Below are 19574 nucleotides of genomic sequence, written 5' to 3'. Positions count from 1 at the left end.
GTGTGTGTTTATTTACCTAGTTGTATTTACCTAGTTGTGAGATACAGGATAAGAGCCACACTAGGCTCATGCTGTTCTATCTCCATATCAACTTTTACCCAAATTTTCCTTAAATTTATAGATTGTCTTGGCACATACAACCTCATCAATAAGTTCATTCCACACTGTTATGTTTCTGTAGCGAAAGCTATGTGTGTGTGTGTGTGTGTGTGTTTATCTATTTGAATCTATAGGGACTAAGCTATATTCTCTCTCTCTCTCTCTCTCTCTCTCTCTCTCTCTCTCTCTCTCTCTCTCTCTCTCTCTCTCTCTCTCTCTCTCTCTCTCTCTCTCTCTCTCTCTCTCTCTCTCTGTTATGGTGTACAAACATGTGCTTGACTCATCTCAGTGCAGCTTTGGGAACAGGAGCACAAGGAGAAAAGGAGGGAAGAAGGAAAGGGAGGGAGGGAAGGAGGGACAGATGGAGGAAGGGAGTCAGGGAGGGAGTTGATGCAAAGACAACACGGCTACAACAGCTGCCTGGGAGGGACTAAGCCGGGACCATCTCTCCCCTTCTTGGCTTTCTGTCTGCATGCCTCGGGTGGAAGGAGACCCAGCATACCTTGGCCAAGAATGCACATAATCTTTTCTATGTGATGTCATTTAATTTCAGGGGATTGTAATGCTGGGCTTTGCAATTTCAGATGGGTGTTGAATAGTTTACCAGCAAGAAGATACTGCAATTTCTGGTATACAAAGGTGGAGTAATTTGGCTGCATTCAATTGTACCATAAGTAATATTCCAATTTCAAGGTGATTTTCAACTTCTGCAACCTCCATAACTCATGGAGATGATTAGATATATAATCCAATGTTTAGTTCAGTGGCTGAGGCATTTGCACAAGCTTTTGGGACAATCATTCCTGTGGGGTAGAAGCCACATCAATGTTTGGGTAAGCTTTCAACTTTCAGGCTTCATCTATGGATTCTGTGAAGAACAGTAAGAGGTCTCAGCCAGTCAAGCTTTGAGGGTAGTCCAGCCATCTCTGGGGAGGGGTTGCATTGAGCATCCCAGCCAACACAGCACACTTGAAGACCACTAGGGTTGTGTTCAGAAGACTAAGTATTGACTTTTAGGTACTTACATTCTTAATCTTGACCCACACTTTTTTACATGGAGAAGTTAGAGAAGGCAAACATCATAACAATTTGAGGCAAGTGTCAGTTGGCTGGAAGGTGCAGCACTCATACTGAGGCTAGCTGGTCGGGAAGGAGTGTCAGGGGGAATGGAGAGAGGGGAGGGCCAGGGAGTTACAGGGATTACAGGGGAGAGGCAAGGGAGGAGAGTGAGCAGTGGCAGGGAGCAGATGATGATCAGTGCCCACCTCAAAACTGTAATCCATGGAGGAGAAAGATACGGGAGCTGCCACTTCCTCATCCAGCTTGAGTTTGTTGGGGGAGGGTGGAGAAAAGAAAAAAAGAAAAAAGGGATGGGGTAGTAGACACATGTGGACTTTGGGACAGGAGGAGATATGGAGGAGACTTGAAATAAGATGGAATAATTACACTGAAGGCATTCATCTCTCTCTCTCTCTCTCTCTCTCTCTCTCTCTCTCTCTCTCTCTCTCTCTCTCTCTCTCTCTCTCTCTCTCTCTCTCTCTCTCTCTCTCTCTCTCTCTCTCTCTCAATAACACAAAATCAAGAAAACCTGTGAGGTCAATTCTCCAAGGGCAGTACAGTCACTTGGTACAGGGAGGAAGGGCCAATGTGATCTACTTTGTGGGGCAAAAGAGGATAGTGTTGGGAGGGGGGGGTGACCTCTCAAAATGCGTACACAAAGAATACATTGTAATGAAAATAATGACTGTGGTGGCAATACAACTTATATCTGCATTTGCATATATGCATTAATGACAACTTGATAGTACCAGTGACTTGCTGTCAATTCCTGTCAGTGAATGATTAATTGCAGTCTGTGGTTATAATGAAACTCCCTGGATAAAACCCTGATTGCTTTGGACTGTGACATTACCCCAAGGATTTCATTCATGACTGCAGCTCTCAATGAACAAGATAATGAACAATCATCAAATCTCACATGCTGAGGAATTACCAGACAAGTCACTGTGGGGGTCAAACCAATGTGAAAATTTGTCAGTCAGGATGCATCAAAATGCACCACATACAGTTTGTGAGACGGGAGACCTGAGTTCATTACTATGGGAGCAAACACTAGAGGGTGTGGGGGGAGGGGCCTTGGAAACATTTATCATATGGTGATGGACTCGACTCATTCCCTTAACAGTGGTCGACTCAGGCAGACACAAACTCTACTACAAAGATGAAACTGCAGATTTAAAATACTGAAAAATAATATTCATAAATATTTACATATATGTTTAAGTTACAAACAATAATTAGAGGCAAATAAATAAGAAATATGACAAAATATAATATGTGTACACCTTTGGGTGATTTTCAATGAGAGATGAAAGGCTAGGAACACAAAATTTTCATAAATGTAATTAGTCCAAGGTGAATGGCAAAGGGTGATCCTCAAATTAATGAAAACAATGTTACATAAACAGCTAAATCCAATAATTTCCAAACGTACTATAGCCTGATGTGAAGAGCTTTTTAACTTGTAATTAATAGAAATAAGTCACATCTTATGTATGATCTAGAGAAAGCGACTGTAAGAAAACATAAAACATCTAATTCTGATAAACAAAAAGATGAATTTGAAAGATGAACAAAGTGCAACCATGATGAATTTATTCTGTTTTCAATGACTCATCAGCCACCTGATCAAATAAAAATATGAACAGAGAACAAATATTATGCTTGCAAAACTGCACTAGGATAAGGCTGCTGCTAACAAAACTTACAAAGTATGACAAAAACCTCCCATCCACAACTCAACAAGAAGAGTCATTGTTCTGGTGAAGGTAATGAGACATTAAAGAAAATAGTCTTCATTTTACTGAGTGAAATATGTGACATACAAAGCTGCAGTGCCTACTTGACGCCACGGCAGCCTCGACACTTCCACTGGGAACCAACCAGCATATTACTTGCTTGCTGGCATCCATTAAGATGACTTATAATTATATCAATATTGATAATAATTTGTCTGCACACCAGGCTGAGATCCCCCTTTAAGGGAGGTAGCTGAGACACACACCCTATCACAATGTAGGAATAAAAATAATAAAGATACACAGTAGAGGGGTTCGCAATCCCTTCACTCTGTTCCTATTACCTAACCACCATTTATGATGCACAATACTGGGGAATACTGGGGAATACTGGGGCTGTGATGACAGTAATAATGACAGACAAGGTAACTACTGATCCCTGACTCACCTCTAAGTTGTACTCTATGGAGGAGAAAGAGATGGCAGCTGCATCGCTTGTCTCAACCACTGGCGCAGTGGTGGGGACCTCCTGGGCAGGGGCAGGGGCAGCGTCTGGTGGGGCAGCTGTAGGAGCAACACCACCAGCTGATGCATCTTCCATCTCTATGTAGTTCTGAGGGATGTACCCAACCTGGTGAAGGAAAGGGAAAGATGTGTGAGGGATGTGGCCAACCTAGTGAAAGAAAGGGAAAGATGTGTGAGGGATGTAACTGACCTAGCTAGCAGAGGAAAGGGAAACAGTGTGTGAGGGATGTAGCCAAGCTGGTAGAGAAAAGGAAAAAGGTAAGTTTTCAGCACATATTAGAAAAAAAATTACAGAAAATAAATTAAACAAACACAGATGAAACAAAACAAACACATAGGAACAAAGATATAAAATGAGAGTGAAATAAAATAAAAGAATAAAACAGATTAACATGCACGAAACAAATGTTATAAGCATATTACTAATGCTGCCCTTTTGTGAACATAGGAAAGAATAGCATTAAGTAAATTTTTTTCCTATTCTGGTATTTCTATAAGATATACACCAAATATTTCACTTCTTTCAGGGTTGGTGGGCAAGGCATGGCTATAATGGAAAAATCTTGTCCACACTTCCATTCATGAAAATTGTTCCCCACAACATAAGGTATTCAGAGCACATCTCACCACTTCTACTCTTGCTGATATAAAAGTCACTTGTTTCCTTACCCTGCCCATATATTTATATCAGCCAGGAAGGACATCCCTCAGTGCAACACTTAGTGACTCACCTCTCCCTTGTAGTTCCGAGCCTGTACCCAGCCATCCCCATCACCCTCTCCCATCAACTCCAGCTCTTCGTTCTCCACTATGGTGAGCTCATCAGGATTCTGGGCCTGTGTGGCATGAAGGAAAGACAGAATTGACTAAGTTATTGTTGATCCCAAAGTGCCACAACAACAGGTAGATGAGGTCAGTTAGTGTTTTTATCTCATTCCTATAATACTATTTTCTGTCCATCTTATCACTCCATCCCTCATCTGTGTTTATCCCTTAAGTGATCACTATCAAACTTTATCTTTTCATCTCAAAAATGACATTAATTTCTCTCTTCTGCCAGTGTTATTTTCCTACTCTATCTCTTTTCTTCCTTTGGTTAAGACCAATGTCATTCCTCTCTATTCCTTAGTTGTATCAAGTTTCTCTCTCTCTCTCTCTCTCTCTCTCTCTCTCTCTCTCTCTCTCTCTCTCTCTCTCTGGCTCTTCAAAGTAAGAAGTTTTCATTTGTTTCATTTCACTCATACACAAATCTCCAGGCAGACTAAGTATTTGGCATGAGCCACAGACAGCAGCTCTCCTCACCGTGTAGTTGTAGAGCACAGTACACTTGGGGAAGGTGCCTGCATCCTCTGGTGGCCCATTGGTGACGGGAGGCAGCGGAGACACTGGCACATCCCCCCAGTCCACATTCATGGGGTCCCACATCCCTGGGTCTAACCTCCCTGGGGAGCAGGGAAGCAATGCAGAGAGAGAGAGAGAGAGAGAGAGAGAGAGAGAGAGAGAGAGAGAGAGAGAGAGAGAGAGAGAGAGAGAGAGAGAGAGAGAGAGAGAGAGAGAGAGAGGCAGTGCACAGAAAGGAGTAACAGACCAGGAAAGACAGATGATTGTACTGTTTTAGTATGTGGTGCATACTGCAGGCAAGTGGATTGTCATGAAAAATGCTGCTTGATAATTCTCTGGCTTACTATGAAAGCATCCTGCATTAACTACACAATAATCACTGAATCATCACTACAATGTTCCAATTACTAATGTTGCTGACAATGCATAGACAAAGACATGTCTCTAAGTACTCAAGTAACTATTTATTTATACCAATACTTAAACTAGACAAAAGCTGTGTCATTCCTTCCCAAATAAGTAATGCTTTCAAACTCTAAACACTTTTATGTGGATCTTATCTAGAGGCAGATATTCAGGTTAAACACAATTGTCACTATATTACATTAATGAAGTTACTGGAGGGAGGATGACAATAAAATACTGATATATTTGTATTTTGATGCCATAGGAAGATCATTATAGCACTGAATAAGAGAATGGATTTCAATACATTCAAATTAAACACTTGTCACTATAATTGAAAGAGGTTGATGATAAGAGAATAACTGATTGATAGATTGGTATTATAGCAATGAGGTAAGAGGACAGATTCAATACAATGAAGTTAAACTCACTTGTCACTATAATATATCAGTAAGGTTCTTGGAGAGGGATATTGATAACAAAAGATTGACTGATTAATAAATTAGTATTTTGGTGCCATAACAGCACAGTCATTATATAAGACAAGTGAACAGATTTCAATACATTATGGAGGGGATGCTGGAACAAAATTCTGTGACAGGGACACAATGTGTGGCTGAGATCAGACAATTTTTCTTATGCTTATGCTAATGTTCTTATGCTCTTAAATTGGTATGTAAAAAAAATGCAAGACTTAAAATCAGATGCAGTAAATTGAGGCAAGGCATATAACCCATGGCAAACAACATGCATTGTGTCAAGAAACTTAAAGAATTTATATGTAATATAAAATGACTAAAGAAAGAACATATCAACATCTATAAATATTTCACTATTATGGCTCCTCAAATTTAATAGTAGATGTTGCAATCAAATGTAAAGTATATGCAACTTCAAAAGATGTCACTTGCAGCAAATAACGAAAAGAAATAAATGGAATCTTTTAGTGCCCATAGCTGTATAAGTGGTCAGTAAGTCATACTGGTGCTGTAGCTACTATCATCAGCAGTGAAAGGACAATGAAAAAAATAAATAAATCTCTTGTACTTTCTGTAGTGGTCTTTGTGGCTAAGCAAGGGAATAGAGTAGTTGTCTATAATGTACATGAATGCAAAGTACTAGCATTGAATGTCACTTTAGTTATTGTAATTTATCTCTCATACTCTATACAATGATCTTTGTGGCCAGGCAAAGTAATGTAATTGTCTATAAAGAACTTGAATGCAGTATTAGCAATGGATATCAATTTAGTCATCATCATTTCGTCTAGTATCATATTACTTTCCTTTATAGATACCAATGGAGTCTTTACAATAACTAATATTGTTGCTGACTGAGGAGTGTATGTGGAAGAGATTGAGAAGTATATGGCAATACTTCAGTCCATCACAATTGTAAAAAAAAAATAAATAAATAAAAAATAAATAAAAAAAGTCTTTAATCTATCTACACTGCTTCCAAACTCTTCTGATTTTTTGGGGGGGAAGCTGACCAAAGGAAAAAAAATTCAAACCGATAAAAATTGCCTCTTGATAATGCCATTTCCAAAAAAGAAATAGCAATCAATTAACCAAAAGAGATGCCAATTTATTTCCTACCCTTGTGTGCCTCCTTCAACAGAAACTGAACACAGCATGTGTAATTCATCAGAAGCTTGCCTGAATTACTTGTGTACAAGCCAAGCTCTGCCTCAGCCAAGTATGTTCTACCCATGGCCTGCTATGACCTGAGGAGTTGACAGTCACATCATTGCTGCTCAGACTAAGTGGTGAGCATGCAAGGTCACACAAGCTACATGACTATCTCCAGGACTAATACAGAGGATAGTTGGCTACTATATGAAGGAAGTGACAAGTTGAATGTGTAAGTATGGTAACAGAACACAGGGAAGAAATTGACGAACAAGGACACAACTAGAGAGAAAAATTGAACACCAGAACTAATGCAAAGGATACTTGATTGATAATTACATAAAGAAAGTGACAAATTGAATGTGTAAGTATGATAACAAAATACAGGAAAGAAATTGACAAACAAGAACACTGCTATTGTGAAAACTGAACACTCAAAATTATGCAAAGCTTAATATTATATAAAGTGACAAGTTAAATGTATAGGTATGATAACTGAGCACAGGGAAGAAACTAACAAACAAAAACACAGCTATAGTGAAAAATTGAACTTGCAGAGGAAAATACCAATAATGTACTTCTAAATCAATGTACTGAGCAAAGAAACAAAAAATCTGTTTGATAAATTGAAGAAAAAATGATGATAAGCCAAAGAACTTGGAAAGTAAATTAAATAATACTTAGTAGTAGAATTATCAAAACTAGTTTAGAGAGGAAAGTGGATAACAGAATAAAACAAAAATAATAATAAAATTATTCAAACTGGATTAGAGAAAATAGAAAAGAGAGAAAATAGAATAAAACAAAAAACTGCAATAAAACTGTTCAAGCTAGATCAGAAAGAAAAAGGAGAAGAACAGAAGATCAAAACTGGAAGAGAAAACTCTGCCTTTCAGCAAATATCAAAAGAAGTGACCACCAGCAAAAGGAGAACCAGCCCCTCCTGGCCAGCCAACCCACCATCATCCTGTGTCTGTGCCGAGTCACCACGCTCATACTCAGCAGTAGCAGTTGACTCAGGCCCAGAGGAGACGACAACAGCATTGGACTCCACCTCCTCCTTCTCATATTCAACAGGTGGTGCCTCAACCTAACAATACAGGTTTATTCTTACACATGTGGAGACAAGGAATGGTAATTCATCACACACACCCACACACACACACACATATACACACAAAGTCTTCCTCTCACTCATCACAGGACACACACACACACATATACACACAAAGTCTTCCTCTCACTCATCACAGGACACACACACACACACACACACACACACGCGCAGCATAGAGTAGTCGTCAGCTTGGTCAGCTCATGACTGAAAAGGCCTGTTCACCTAGCAGCAAGTAGGAACAGGATATAAGCTGAGGGGTTGTGACCTCGCTGCCCTGATGTGTGGCATGTGAGTGGTCTCAGTCCTATTCAAAGGTCAGTCACTATGAGCTCTATGCTCTTTCCATAGAGGAACAGCTGGGTGGGTGACCAGCAGATGTCCGAAGGTGAATTATACACACACAGTCTTCCATGTGCTTATCACATACACACACACACACACACACACACACACACACATACACACACACACACACATCAAAACTATTGACATCTAGAATTACCTAAGTAAAGAAGTGGTTACAGTGGACAGTGCACATATATCTAACCCTTTCCTTCCGGCAATCGTATATATACGATTGCAAAAATGCGTCCGTAGCGACGGCGATCATACCGGTAATCAAGAATTTTCGCGCCTCAATTTTGAGGTCCAAGCGCGGTTTCTCGAGTCAGATGGTGTGAGTGGAAGTGTCTGGCATGTTTCCACATGTAGTGTTGTCACTAGCTCTGGAAATTTAGCGGTAACTAAGGTATTTTCCTTTTCTCCGGGCAACACTTGGCAACCCCAGCGACCCGCCGGGTGGAAAGTACTCACCGGGTGGAAAGCACCATGATAAGTGTGAAGAGACATCCTGATAAGAGCCAAGGATCTCAGATCATAACTCACCATGGAGCAGGACACAACATATGTATTTAGCAGTGCTTCTGAGTTTGAAGACAGTGACAGTGAATATTTAGATGAAGAAAGCGAAGACATTAGTGAGGACTCGGAAAATGATTTACAGGATCCACCTGTTTTATCAGAACAGAGAGATGATACCTATCATTCTTTCATGGTAATTTTTTCATTATCTTCGATTTTATAATAAAATGGTAGAAGGTAACTTGTCAGAGAGAGAGAGAGAGAGAGAGAGAGAGAGAGAGAGAGAGAGAGAGAGAGAGTGTGCGCGCGGCATCATTGCTCTCCGGGCTGTTTCTGGATGACGGATCACACAGCGGGAGGAGGAGGAATCTTTTATAAGGCATAAACTCAACTTTGAGAGGTCACATCGAGCTACAAAGTATATCATTGTGTTCAGAATAACAAAGAGAAAATAATTATTAGTATTCAAACAATTTTCTGACAATTTCTAGGTTTACCATTCTTAGCCGTCATACAAAACGGTAAAATAATTTAAGCCCCAGAAGGAAAGGGTTAAAGAGAAATTGGACAAATATAGATATGGAGGCAGGACAAAATGAGTTTTTGCTTGGACCCTGTACAATACAACTAGATAAATACAACTAGGTAAATACACAGACACACACACACACACAACCAATATTCCACTCAACACACACACACACACACACCCATACAATGCTACTCTGTGCCTCACCTCCTCCCTGACAGACAGGGTGGACTCAGAGCGACTGAGGCTTGTTTCTGCTTCCACCCCAAGGCTGTCACTATCCAGACTCTTGGCATAGTCCTCCACTTCCACTGCAAACACATTACACACATCACTAGAATTACAATCATCTGGTGTGGAAATTAATGAAATATGAGAGTTGCCTGAATTAAGAAAAAAGGGAGAGAACACATGGATTTCAGTACATTTTATAAAATTTGAAATAACTCTTTATTCACTACAGTTATCATATTAATGTAAAAAAGTTATAAAAGTACATAATAGAAATATATCAATAAGTATTTACAATAAGGAATCAACAGTGTGAATATTTTCTTCCACCTCCTCCCCTCATAACCTCCTCCTTTCCTCAGCACCTCAATTCTGCTTTCACTAACCAGATCCTCCTCCCTTTCCCTCTTCTTCCCCCTATCTTATCTCCTCCTTCCTTTTATCACCACCTAAAATTTGCTTTCCCTAACCAAATCCCCTCCTTTTCCTCCTCTGTTCATTACTTATTCCCTCTGGATCATCTTTTTTTTCTCTTCCTCCTCCTCATTCTCATTCTCCTCCCTCTCTTACCTCCTCCTTCCTTTAGCACCTCAATTTTACTTTCCATCTTGACCTTGGAGGTTTCTGCTCGCCGGATGACAAGTCGCTGCTCATCCAGTTTTGATTCAATGTCTGGTGGTAAGTCATACTCATGTTTACCCACCACATTCAACTTTTGAATCTTGCGTGTGGCCTCTCGGATGTTCTGTGGGAAGACGAAGGGGCAAAAGGGGTGATCTAGCAGAGAAAACACAGAAGATATGATGTAAGGAAGGGATGCATGGTGGCCTCTAAATGGTATGTAGGGAGAGAAAGGGATGAGAAAGGTGATCTAGCATAAAGAAAAAAAACAAAAAAACATGGGATTTATTTTGTTAGCAGAGTAATGGTGGAGGAAGGATGATGGGGAAAAGGTGCTAGTTTAATGAATATGGAAGGGAGCAAATTAAAGATGAGAAAGGAGGAAAGGATAGGCAGTCATTCAAATGGTTAGCAGAACAATGGTGAAGGAAGATAGTTTAATGAAAATAGAAGTGAGCAAATAAGTGATGACAAAAAAAAAGGAAGAGGAAGAGAGAATGAGAAGGGTACACAAATTAACACTTTAACTAACTTTTTGATCTTTTGTGCAGTCTCTTGGATTGTCTGTGGGGAAAGGAAGGGATCAAAAAAGGGTGGTCTAATAGGGAGAGAATGTGGGAGATATGATGGCTATCAGAATGATGCCAGAGAAATGTGATGGATGATGAAAAATAGTGATAGTTTAGTGAAGGCAAAAGTGAGCAAAAGAAAGATGAGAAAGAAGGAAGGGATGGGTGGTTCCTCAGATGGTCAGTGAGGAAAGGAAGGATGAGAATGAGGATCTAACATAAAGAAAACATGAGAGATATGATGATTAACAGAGTAGTGGTGATGGAAGATAACTTGATGCAAATAGAAGAGAGCAAATGAGGAATAATAAAGGAGGAAGTGATGGAAAGAAAGAATGATGGTGAAGAAAGGATGATAGGTGATGGGAAAAAAATTATAGTTTAATAGATATGGAAGGGAGCAAAGGAGAGATTAAAAAGAAGAAAGTGATAGGGAAAGATAAGAGTGGATGATACTTTAATGAAGCTGGAACAGAGCAAATAAGAGGTGACAAAAGGGAAAGAATAAGGAGGATATTGAGATAAGCACCACAGCTAAGCCTCAAGTAGTTTTGTACTACATCTTACAGTGTGGCCTCACCTTGACATCCTTCTGTATGGTGGTAACACATCTGCGGCCTTCCTGCTCAAGCAACGTCTGAGTGGCATCATCATGTACAGTGACGATCTCAATAGAGTCACCCTCACAAGGCTCATAGTCATACTGGATGTTCTGCCCCAGCATTGGATAGAAGGTCAGGTAGCAGCGAAGGTTGTATCCCCGAGTCACCTGTGCAGAAACCATAAGAACATAAGAACATAAGGAAGGCTGCATAAAAAAAATAAGGGAGGCTGCTTAAAAATAAGGAAAGCTCCAAGAAGCTGTCAAGCCTACATGTGACAATCCCTATATGAAAAATGCCTACCTACTTTCATTTCATTATCCTCATCCATAAATTTGTCTGATCTTCTTTTAAAGCTCCATATTGACTCAGCACTAACAAGCTAATTACTGAGTCTATTCCATTCAAGTCCCACTCTGTTTGAAAAATAATTCTTTTCTATCTCTTTTAAATACAAGTTTATCAAGCTTGAACTCATTATTTCCTACTAAGATAAGCTGTATCAGGAACTAGGAAGTGAAAAAATACAGTATCTTGTATCACTTTATGAACACAATGCCTGGATAAAATGCATGCATAGGTGAGAATATGAGTGAAAGAATACACTGAGCCACCACATGAAAAGCTACATATAAGGTAGTTAGGTAAAATTATCAAATTTCAAGTTATCTATACTTTGCTTAACCCTTCCACTGCTATTTGGTACATTTTTCCTTATTCATAAACCCATCTGAGAAGTTTCCTTTTCTTTTACTGCCACTTCTAAACATTCTACTGGGTAAATTTTTTTTTTAAATATATATTTTCTTTTTCATGGGTACAGGTAATGATCTTGTACTGTGATTTTACTGAAATGTAACACATCATAGTGAAAAAAGTTAATCAAAACATGTATTTATTTTTATATTTCTTTCAGTGCTCCTGTGAAGGGACAGTAATGCATATATAACTTACAAGTGGATGTGTGGGAGAACATGAGCAACTGTGTACTGAGTAAAACATTGAAGTCCCACAACCTTGCTTTTATTACGATCCTGGGTTTAAGTCCTGGAACAGCATGTTTATTTGGGCCCCCAGATTTATTGCTCAATAATTTGATGTGCTGGCAGTGTTGTAGATACACCACAGTTTGAGACAATGCAAGAGCAGATCACCTTAGTATAAGGTAATACAAGGTGAGCAAGTTAACCTTTCCCTCCTTCTCCACATCCTTCCTTTAAAACCTCAATTCTACTTCTAACCAAATTGAAGTAGGGAAATGTCTTGGTCTGAGGCAACACAAGAGAGAAGGAGGGTAGTCAAGCTTCCTTTAAAACCTCAATTCTAATTTTCCTAACCAGTTTGAAACGGAAATGTCTTGGTTTGATGCAACACAAAAGAGAGAAAGGGTAGTCGTGTTCTCTCACCGTGGTTGCCTGCTCCTTGATCTTGTTGAAGGATGACTGTGTGGCTGAGCAGGTGAGCAACTCTGTCCTGCTCATCAGGGTCAGGTACTCTGCCACCTTGTCATACATGTCACACTCCATCGTCTGCATCACACACACACACACACACACACACACACACACACACACACACACACACACAGAGTCAGCATTAGCAGTCAGAAATTCACATTAGAATATATTGGGTGATTTTAATGCAGCCTTGAAAAACTTCCTTATTGATTTGTGATGAACTACAGAATCTGACTGACTAGTGATAATTTTATACATTGAGATTGATGGACAACACTAAGACACTATCAACTAACTCCAAATTTAGATGATAAGAAAAGTGTTTGATTGTTGGTCAGATATTCACAGTAGAATACATTTAGTGATTACTACGTTCTTGAAATATTTCCACAATGATTCAAGATATATCAAAGGGTCTGAATGACATAGCAGTTTTATATGCAGTATATTGAGACTGAAAAACATTATTAACGTACAACTAACTAACACCAACTTTAGATGATGAGAAAAAGAGTTTGATTAGTGGTCAAAAATCCCCCCATATGAAGCTTCTCACTTTCCTTGTCTTTCTTCCACAATTTTGATATACAACACTAAAATACTAACAACTATATAACTAACTCCAACTTCAGATGATAAGAGAAAGTGCTGGATTAGTACTCAAAATAATTCCCTCATGAAGTTTCTCACTTTTACTGTCTTTCCACTGTCATTCATTGCACTCACCCTCAGGAACCGCTCAAAGTCCACCTCGTAGTATCGCCGCTGGTGGGCATTGCTTGCTGCTAGAGTGAGGAGATAATCATTCCGAGCCCCAGCAGACTTCTCATCACAGGCATCTCTCTTAGCTGAGAACTGAGGAACAACAACAGAAGGCACAGTGAAATACAACTCAATTTTGACATCCTCAGCCAGTCATATCATATAATAAATTTTAGGGACTGACTGCATAATTTTTGTTAATTAGATATGTTATGAGGATACTAATTGAAAATGATAACTTTCATGTGTTCATTTCCCATGTTTAGAATGGTATCACCTGAACTTTAATCACTGACATATGTGTTTAAGTTAAGTGTAAATATTAGGACACTCAACTCATAAAGACAAAAAAACATAAGGGAAGCTGCAAGAAGCCATTGTGCCTATATGTGGCAGTCCCTGTATAAAACATACATGACAACATTCACTTATTATCTAGAAATTATAAATGTATGTATATGTATGTGGCATCTCACTTGGCTGAAAACTAAGGAACAGCAACACAAGGTACAGTGAGTGGTTTTGCAATAGTTCCTGTACACTGTTCATGCAAGGTACACTTGTATTCTTTAGTATACAGTCATCAGCACCAAACCTTCTGCCACTCCTGGTCCACATAATTATACAATAGTGACATCTGTCACCTCCTACCAGATGAAGGCTTTTGTTTTCCTGTGATTGGTTCAACCCTCTCAAAACTAAGCCTTGAGGCTCCACTCACTTGACCTTCTGTGTGTGTATGTGTGTGTGTGTGTGTGTGTGTTTGCTACAAGAGACCCATCAGGATCCCATTACCTTTGCACTATTCTTCTGGAGTGACTGAATGGACTGAAAGATGGAGCCTTTTTTCCTCTTGAGTCTGTGAAAATGAAGCAGAGGGATATTACAAACTGTCCTTATCTCACATGACAAGAAAGTAACACTATGAAAGCAGCAAGAAGCACATGATGCAATATACTCATCAGTAATTCAGTACAAGATACATAATACTAATGGCCAAACTCATCACTATATATATATATATATATATATATATATATATATATATATATATATATATATATATATATATATATATATATATATATATATATATATATATATATATATATATATATATATATATATATATATATATATATATATATATATATATATATATATATATATATATATATATATATATATATATATATATATATATATATATATATATATATATATATATATATATATTGCATACGATTTGTCTGTTTATGTATCTGACAGTTACAATTTTATTTTCTTTCTTCTTTCAGTTTCAGCATTATGAAGGAAAGCTCAAATGTGCATCAGAAACTAATCAAGTGAGCTAAAAAATATTACTTCATTGCGTTTTAATCAAACATACTCTAGGACACTGTTAAGCTCTATCTTTCTTTGTTAACCCTCCTATTATAGTAAATATTATCAAGCAAAAGTTATTGCTCTTACAGATTATTCAGTAAATCTTTACTATAAAAAATTAACCATATCACCTCGTGAGAATAAGAACAATGAAAGTGCATGAGAGATGTGGTGAGAGTATTGGTGCAAGTGGTAAACAATTGCAGAGTGGTGGAATGACTGAAAAGGAACACTGGGATGGTACAGCCTTATTGACAAGATGAAAAGTGAAGAGTTTGTAAAGAAAGTGTATGTGAGCAAAACTGAAGGTATGTGCTAATAGGAGAGGAAGGTTACTTGAAAGATGGAAGGATGGGGTAAAGGAACACAGGTCTGAAGGATGTGTTAGTGGAGGCCAATAAGTGATTGAATAAGTAAGAAGGGAATGTTTGGTTAAGGAGAGGTGGAAGGTCTACTGCCATGTCCACCCCCTGGTGGGACACTCATGGAAGGAGCAAGGTGTCAAATATATAGATAAACTGATATATATATATATATATATATATATATATATATATATATATATATATATATATATATATATATATATATATATATATATATATAGATAGATAGATAGATAGATAGATAGATAGATAGATAGATAGATAGATAGATAGATAGATAGATAGATAGATAGATATAGATATAGATATAGATATATATAGATAGATAGATAGATAGATAGATAGATAGATAAATAGATAGATAGATAGATAGATAGATAGATAGATAGATAGATAGATAGGCAGATGAATAGATAGATAAATAGATAGATAGATGGGTAGACAGATAGTTGTCTGCCTCTTTATGGTGTGACAACATAGGCTTAAAATCTTGAACATTATGAAAGCAAGTAATGAAAAACTATGGACTGATAGATTAATTAATTGATAGATAGATAGTTGTCAGCCTCTTTGTTCATTTAATTCTAAGTTTTTAGTAATTACTTTGCTGAAATCTAGAGCATTTTGAAAACAGGTAATAAAAAATATGGACTGATAGATAGATAGAAAAACTGACTGATACACAGACAGATAGTTGTCAGCCTCTTTGTTAACTTAATCCTAAGTTTCTAGCCACTACTTTGATAATCTCAATGTATTCATGGTGCAATACAGACTTGAAATCTAGAACATTTTGAAAACAGGTAATGTAACACTAAGGACTGATGCCACAGTGGTGAACTTGTGGCACTAGAGTCTGACTGGCCCTCAAGTGCTTGCTGCTTACTTCCTAAACCTTGACACAAATTTTCATCAAATACTAAAACTCTGGAACTCTTCCTGTCTCTGATTTGAACTGTTTCAAGAAGGATGGTTTTAAAAGACTTATTTTTAAGATTCGGATAACCATTTTGATTATAATCTTTAGGGACTGGCACCTTCAGTGGACCTTTTTTGTAGCCTTATGTTGCCCTAAGCTAGAGTCCCATCTTACATAAAAAAAAAAAAAGTTGAGGGAAGGTGTCAAGACACATAGGGTCAATACCACAAAAGCTGTCCCCCAAGCTGAACTGATCTTCTGATAATGACCCTAAGTGTCTTGACACCCCCATCAACTTTTTTTTCATTAACTTCTGCAACATTTGCAGCCATAGATCTAATTTCCAGTCTGTAGAACACGACCTCTCCTCTACTAAACCTCGTCTTCTTTTTCTCACCAAAACACATGTGTCTGGGGGAAATGACAATAGCTCTTTCTCTGTTTCCTCCTACTTTTCTATCCTCATTTTCAATCCAAAGCTGGATGTTGCATTTATGTGCACAACAACCTTACTTGCTGGTGGTGGAAAACTCTTCTGAGTTTTCCACCACAAGGCTATGACTACAGAGTCACTTTAAAACTAAGTTTATCTGTGCTGTATACCTCTCACCTAACTCCTCTGACTATAAAAAATTCTTTGATTACTTAATTTCCAAAGTGGAACACATTCTGATCCTCTTCCCTTTTACAGAGGTCTCCATTCTTGGAGACTTCATTGTTCTCCGCCAGCTTTGGCTTTCCTTTCCCTTCACTGACCATCCTGAATCATTCTTTAACTTTGCTATCCTCCATAACCTAGAACAACTGGTGCAACACCCTCCCGACTTTCTTGGAGATACATCAAACATTCTTAACCTTTTCCTTACCTCTAATCCTTCTGCTTATGCAGTCACCCTGTCCTATCCTATCAGTCCTCTGATCACAACTTCATATCTGTATCTTGTCCTATCATTCCAATCCCTCCTTAGGATCCTCAAAATTGGAGGTGCCTCTGGCATTTTGCCTCTACTAGTTTGGGGGACCTGAGGAGGTATTTTGCTGATTTTTCTTGGAATGACTACTGCTTCTGTGTCAGAGACCCATCTCTGTGTGCTGACCACATAACAAAGGTGATAGTGTCTGGTATGGAGGTATACATTCCTCACTCTTTCTCTCAACCTAAACCTTCCAAACCTTGGTTTAACACAGCCTGTTCTTGTGCTATAAATGATTGAGAGGTGGCCCACAAAAGGTACTTGAGCCTTCCATCACCTGAATCTCATGCACTTTATATTTCTGCCCAGAATCATGCCAAATCTATTCTCCAACTAGCCAAAAACTCCTCCATAAATAGAGTGTCAAAATTTTTCAAGAGTTAACCCCCCTTGTGATTTCCAGCACCTAACTAAAAACATCTCCAATAACTTTGCTTCTTTATCTTTCCCTCCTTTATTTCAACCTGATGGCACCACTGCCATCTCATCTATTTCTAAAGCTGAACTCTTTGCTCAAACCTTTGCTGAAAATTCTACCTTGGATGATTCATGGCTTGTTCCTCCCTCTCCTCCACCCTCTGACTACTTCATGCTACTCATTGAGGTGATGTTTTCCATACCCTTGCTGGTCTTAATGCTCGAAAGGCTTATGGATCTAAGGGGTCATTCCTATTGTTCTCTGAAACTGTACCTCCATGCTTGCACCTTGCCTAATCAAACTTTTCCAACTCTGTCCATCAACATCTACTTTTCCTTCTTGCTGGAAGTTTGCCTACATTCAACCTGTTCCCAAAAAGGGTGACTGCTCTAATACCTCAAACTACTATCCTATTACTTTAATTTCCTGCCTCTGTAAAGTTTTGGAATCTATCCTCAACAGGAAGATTCTTAAAAATCTATCACTACACAACCTTCTATTTGATCACCAGTATGGTGAGCCATACTGGCTTTCCATCTTTGTCATCTTCTTTTAAGGATTTTGGTAAAACTTTTGCTGTTGCCTTAGACTTATCAAAAGCTTTTGATAGAATCTGGCACCCTCCTATGGCTTCCATCTTTCTCTCTGTAACTTCATCTCAAGTTTCCTTTTTGATCATTCTATTGCTGCTGTGGTAGATGGTTATTATTCTTCTCCTAAATCTATAAACAGTGGTGTTCCTCAGGATTCTATCCTGTTACCCACTCTCTTCCTATTATTTATCAATGATCTTCTAAACCAAACTTCTTGTCCTATCCACTTCAGTGCAGATGATACCATCCTGCACTTTTTCACATCTTATCCTAGATGTCCAACCCTTCAGGAAGTAAACAGTTCATGCAGGGAAGCCACAGAATGCCTGACTTCTGATCTCTCTAAAATTTCTGATTGGGACAGAGCAAATGTTCAGTGCCTCAAAACTCAATTCCTCCATCTATCAACTCAACATAACCTTCCAGATAATTATCCCTTCTACTCCAATGGCACTCAAATGTCCTTCTTTTCTAAACTGAACATCCTCGATTTGTCTTCTACTTATAATCTAAACTGGAAACTTCACATCTCATCTTTAGTTAAAATAGCTTCTATGAAGTTAGCCATTCTGAGTTGTCTCCACCAGTTTTTCTCTTCTCCCCCAGCTGCAAACTCTGTACAGAGGCCTTATCTGTCCATGTATGGAGTATACTTCACATGTATGGGGTGGTTCCATTCACACTGCTCTTTTAGATGGGGTGGAATGAAAAGCTTTTTGCCTCATCAACTTCTCTCCTCTAACTGACTGTCTTCAGCCTTTTTCCCATTGCTGCAATGTTGCATCTCTTGCTATCTTCTACTGCTATTTTCATGCTAACTGCTTTTCTGATCTTGCTAACTGGATGCCTCCCCTCCTCCTGTGGCCTTGCTACACAAGATTTTCTACTTTCTCTCACCCCTATTCTGTCCACTTCTCTAATGCAAGAGTTAACCAGTATTCTCAGTCATTCATCCCTTTCTCTGGTAAGCTTGGAACTCCTTGCTTGCTTCAGTATTTCCTCATTCCTATGACTTGAACTCTTTCAAGAGGGTTTCAAGACACTTATCCTTTGATAGTTGATGACCATTTTTGACTCTGTCTGAGAACTAGCACCTCAGTGAGCCTTTTTTTTTTTATTATAATTTTGTTGCCCTTGGCTGATGTCCCTCCTATACACACACAAAAAAAATCTATATGTTTAGCCATTCAATAAAATCTACTCAACTAAATTTTTTGTTGACATATTGAAAAGAAAGCCAAAAATTATACTCATTATTACAAATTTTGACTGCTTGGGCATGGTTTCCCCAAGCTGTTGAGTAATGACTGAAGCAAAGACATTGTGTTCTGGTCAGTTCTCACTGTGTTG

General features: G+C 38.5%; 1 protein-coding gene across 1 annotated transcript in view; it reads right to left on the bottom strand.

Moving 5' to 3' along the window:
* Positions 1-19574, bottom strand: part of LOC135108528 (protein nervous wreck-like) — a 126718-nt gene that overhangs the window by 52497 nt on the left and 54647 nt on the right. The window contains 11 exon segments of the mRNA XM_064019639.1: positions 1365-1421; positions 3346-3528; positions 4154-4258; positions 4725-4864; positions 7760-7889; positions 9514-9617; positions 10108-10282; positions 11308-11496; positions 12736-12858; positions 13513-13641; positions 14344-14407. Of these exon segments, the coding sequence (XP_063875709.1) occupies positions 1365-1421; positions 3346-3528; positions 4154-4258; positions 4725-4864; positions 7760-7889; positions 9514-9617; positions 10108-10282; positions 11308-11496; positions 12736-12858; positions 13513-13641; positions 14344-14407 (1399 nt within the window).

The sequence above is a fragment of the Scylla paramamosain genome, chromosome 17 (genome assembly GCF_035594125.1).
Source record: "Scylla paramamosain isolate STU-SP2022 chromosome 17, ASM3559412v1, whole genome shotgun sequence".
NCBI classification, from domain to species: domain Eukaryota; kingdom Metazoa; phylum Arthropoda; class Malacostraca; order Decapoda; family Portunidae; genus Scylla; species Scylla paramamosain.
This window is presented reverse-complemented; position numbering and strand designations above follow the sequence as displayed.